The 5000-nt window shown below is 41.6% G+C and overlaps 1 protein-coding gene across 1 annotated transcript in view; it reads left to right on the top strand.

The window, feature by feature from the left end:
* The first annotated feature begins 1635 nt into the window (after positions 1-1635).
* The window catches only part of LOC143028590 (uncharacterized), a 31748-nt gene continuing 28383 nt past the window's right edge, over positions 1636-5000 (top strand). The window contains exon 1 of the mRNA XM_076190918.1: positions 1636-2605. Within this exon, the coding sequence (XP_076047033.1) occupies positions 1636-2605 (970 nt within the window). The remainder of the gene's footprint in view (positions 2606-5000) is intronic.

The raw sequence follows: 5000 nt of genomic DNA, 5'->3' as shown, positions 1-5000 counted from the left end.
ACTTTTCAGACCATTGCTGTAATTGATCTAAATCTTCTTGAATATCTAATTGGTTTGAGTGATCACACACACACACACACACACACACACACACACACACACACACACACACACACACACACACACACACACACACACACACACACACACACACACACACACACACACACACACACACACACACACACACCTCACATGGCGCTGTGGTTAGAGCTCTGGCCTGCCACTACGGAGGTCCGGGTTCGACTCTCGCCCGGGGCTGAAATAATATCAGTATCGCAGCGCTGAGGGGTGTTACTCCAACTCTCGTGGGCGGGGAGTTGGGGGTGTGTGTGTGTGCAAGGTCATAGCATTACCCATAGATCGGACCTACGAGCTCTGAGCTCTCTTCCAGGAGGGAAATAGCTGTCGATCACGAGTCCAACACGTGATCCAAAGACCAAGTGAATACACACACACACACACACACACACACACACACACACACACACACACACACACACACACACACACATACACACACACACACACACACACACACACACACACACACACACACACTCACACACACACACACACACACACACGCACACACACACACACACATACACACACACACACATACACACACACGCGCATATATATATATATGTTTATATATATATGTTTATATATATATGTATATATATATGTATACATATATATGTATACATATATATATATATAATATACATCTATATTTGATGAATGGTTTAGACAGATGAGAGACTGGGTGGAGGAAGAATAAGCGAAGATGGGCTGGAGCTTTTTTATTGCTTATACGTTTCGACCGACTCGGTCTTCTTCAGTAAGCTGTCTACAAACAGTTGGACCACATATTTATACATCCGAGGATGGGAACAAGGACAGGTCACTCCGCCGGCTGTCTGGGGATTCCCTTTCCCGTATCATGCATACGTTTCCCAATTGTATTTATAATTAATTTACTTGTTGCCTTTGACAAACAAACAAAACCTTCCCTGTCATTGATGTTTTCATAATAATTAATGTAGGCAGCTTCAACAGTCTTCCTCATGTCTCTCCTTAATCCCGTGTGTAGAACCTCGACTCCATCCCAGTGGGGCAAATGTCCAGACCGGTCAGCATGTTGGACGAGTGAGTTAGAAGTCCTGTGTGACCTCAAGTCTCTTTTGTGCTCAGCCACGCGTTTCTCGACGCCTCGACCTGACTCGCCGTAATACGAAGATCAACTACCGCAAGGAATGCGATAGATGGTACTGAGGGCGTTTTGGGACAGTCCTTTTATATTCTTGGTCTTGACCATTTTTCCAATTTTGGAATTGGACGTCAAAGGCAACAAGTAAATTAATTATAAATACAATTGGGAAACGTATGCATGATACGGGAAAGGGAATCCCCAGACAGCCGGCGGGGTGACCTGTCCTTGTTCCCATCCTCGGATGTATAAATATGTGGTCCAACTGTTTGTAGACAGCTTACTGAAGAAGACCGAGTCGGTCGAAACGTATAAGCAATAAAAAGTTCCAGCCCATCTTCGCTTATTCTTCCTCCACCCAGTCTCTCATCTGTCTAAACCATTCATCAAATATGTCGAGAGGTGGTGGAAGAGAGAAGATGTGGAAGGAATACTACAGACAGCGTCGGATCGCAAGTTACACACTCCGTGGACGGTTTCTTATGGACTGCCTAGAAGAACAGGTTCTCCCGGAATCAGCCCCAAGACAACTGAGAAGTGACAAACATCCTTTTACTGAAAGTGCAAGAGTTTACCTAGAGGAAGCATGCAAAAATCTTGAGGATAAAGTGAACGAGTTGCACCATGATAAAGATAGTCTCGCGTTACCCGGCTGGTTATCGCTTAAGTTAGCCAAGGAGTATACGGTTCAAAGTGTTAAGTTAAAGCGCGAACTAGCTCGTCTGTGTGAGGTCAGCGATTGGAACATAGTAGGACGTTTAGACCTGGTTCTAAACCTTTCAGACAGACGGTTATCCAGCACAGAAAAGCAAGTACTCTCACTAGGTTTAAAGTTTGACATCGGAGGTAACGGAAAAGGTTTCAATGAGTTCATAAACTGCAACTATAAGTGGAGGGATCGTGATGCGGATAAAGGCTTTACTCAAGGAGTGGTCGCTTGCTATAAAGCCTTAGCCCAATCTAACATTTGTGTCATTCCGAGGAGATATAAGGAGGCGCTACACACACTAAGCCAGGACGATAGCATAATAATCTCTCAAGCTGATAAAGGTGGGGGTGTGATTGTTATGAATAAGAATGATTACTTAGATAAGATGCTAGATCTACTGAATGATCACACCACTTACGAAAGAAAACCGGATGGAAACGCGGACAACGAAGCAGAGAAGTTTAAGATCGAGGCCAGGAATATCCTACGAAAATCTGTCAAAGGTAAGAAATTGTTAGGCCTGTTGGAAGAGGCCCCGAGACCCCCCTTGATGCACGGCCTTCCAAAAGTTCATAAAACAGGAATACCTATGAGACCCATAACTTCAGGGATCGGGAGTGCTCCGCACAAGTTGGCCAAGCGTCTAGCCAAACCACTCTCTGGAACCCTTGGATCTATAAGTGACGCTCATTTGAGGAATTCCTCTGACCTCATCCGCAGGCTGAACGATTTAGATTTCCATGGTAAGAAGTTAGCTAGTTATGATGTGAAGGCCTTATTCACAAATGTCGACGTGGAGGAGGCGTTAGTTGCCGCCAAGAGAGTCATAGACAGTCTTAGTAATGACGAATTACCAGTTCCCAGGAGTGATTATGTTAAACTTATATCCCTATGTGTAAAATTCGGTGTATTTACGTTCAATGGTAAGGAATATAAACAACACAGAGGTCTCGCCATGGGAAGTCCTCTTTCTGCGGTGCTAGCCTGTCTTTTTATGGAAACGTTGGAGGAAGACGAATATAGAAGGATCATGGGTAGAGGCACCACGTGGCTAAGGTATGTGGACGACGTTATTGTGATAGTACCGGAGAATATCGACATTGGACATAAGCTAGGTAGACTCAATAGAGTCCATAAAGATATACAATTCACTGTGGAGATGGAAGACGACCATAAGTTACCATTCCTTGACACGTTGGTGCACAGGAGGGATGAAGGAGTAAGATTCTCAGTGTACCTAAAACCTACCAACAGAGATGACTTTGTGCACTACTTCTCAGGACACAGCGAGCGAGTGAAGACCGGCGTGCTCATAGGCTTCTTCCTCAGAGCTTTTAGGATTTGCAGTGAGGAATTTTTAGAAGATGAATTAGCCTACATAACTAATGCCTTTAAGAAATTAAAATATCCAGGGGGAATGATTAAAAAGCTGAAAGGAGTGGCTAGGAACATTTTCATGAGACCAAATGTCCAGTCGTCCGAGGATAATAAGGTACAGTATATTTCGGTTCCTAACTCTAGAAAAACTGAAGGCATAGACAGGTTTCTTGGGAAGAGTGGGATAAAAATAGCAAGGACGTCCAATTCCAAAATTGGAAAAATGGTCAAGACCAAGAATATAAAAGGACTGTCCCAAAACGCCCTCAGTACCATCTATCGCATTCCTTGCGGTAGTTGCTCATCTTCGTATTACGGCGAGTCAGGTCGAGGCGTCGAGAAACGCGTGGCTGAGCACAAAAGTGACTTAAGGTCACACAGGACTTCTAACTCACTCGTCCAACATGCTGACCGGTCTGGACATTTGCCCCACTGGGATGGAGTCGAGGTTCTACACACGGGATTAAGGAGAGACATGAGGAAGACTGTTGAAGCTGCCTACATTAATTATTATGAAAACATCAATGACAGGGAAGGTTTTGTTTGTTTGTCAAAGGCAACAAGTAAATTAATCATAAATACAATTGGGAAACGTATGCATGATACGGGAAAGGGAATCCCCAGACAGCCGGCGGGGTGACCTGTCCTTGTTCCCATCCTCGGATGTATAAATATGTGGTCCAACTGTTTGTAGACAGCTTACTGAAGAAGACCGAGTCGGTCGAAACGTATAAGCAATAAAAAGTTACAGCCCATCTTCGCTTATTCTTCCTCCACCCAGTCACTCATATATATATATATATATATATATATATATATATATATATATATATTACAAAGGCGGAGCATGCCGCCAGGAGACCTTTTGGTTCATATCTAGGTCGGATGCAAAAAAAAAAAAAAAATAATAATAATAATAATAAATGAAAAAATAAATCTATATTAATGTAAATAACAAATAAAATACATAAATAAATTCATAGGTATGGTTAAATAATAAAAAAGCAGGTAATTAGTAAATAATAATAAATTGACATATAACTAATAATAAATGAGAATCAAATAGACAAAAGATAACAAAACAAAAACAAATGATATAAAATAATGGTAATCATAACAGCATCTTGTTTAGGTGTTTATCTAAATGATTTTTAAAGCTTCGAACTAAACTACATTGCATTGCTTCTGCAGGAAGTTTATTCCATTCATTAACTACACGGTTGGTAAAGTTGTTTCTACCCACTTCCAATTTGAATTTATTTCCGGACAGTTTGAGACCATTGTTTCTTGTCTGATTCTCATTCAGTGTGACAATTTTGTCACTTTTGATGTTGTCAATTCCTTTTAGAATTCTAAAGACCTGTATCAAGTCACCTCTGAGTCTACGCGTTTTTAGGGAAAACACATTCATATGTTTTAGTCGATTTTCATATGATTTATTTTTGATATTTGGAATCAGTTTTGTGGCTCGCCGTTGTACTTTTTTCCAGTCTGTCAATGTCTTTAATGAGATTCGGTGATCAAACGGAAACAGCATTTTCCAAATGTGGACGAACTAAAGATTTATATAGCTTGTTAGTGAGTGATGGACTTTCGAAGTCAAAAGATCGCGCAATCAGTCCTAGAATTTTATTTGCTTTCTCAGAGGCTGAATTACACTGCTTGGATGATTTGAGATCATTACTGATAATTACGTCG

This window comes from Oratosquilla oratoria, chromosome 1 (genome assembly GCF_046742065.1).
Source record: "Oratosquilla oratoria isolate Oo_2021 chromosome 1, ASM4674206v1, whole genome shotgun sequence".
Taxonomy (NCBI): Eukaryota; Metazoa; Arthropoda; class Malacostraca; order Stomatopoda; family Squillidae; genus Oratosquilla; species Oratosquilla oratoria.
The sequence above is the reverse complement of the archived record's forward strand: the minus strand, read 5'-3'. Positions and strand labels throughout refer to the sequence as shown.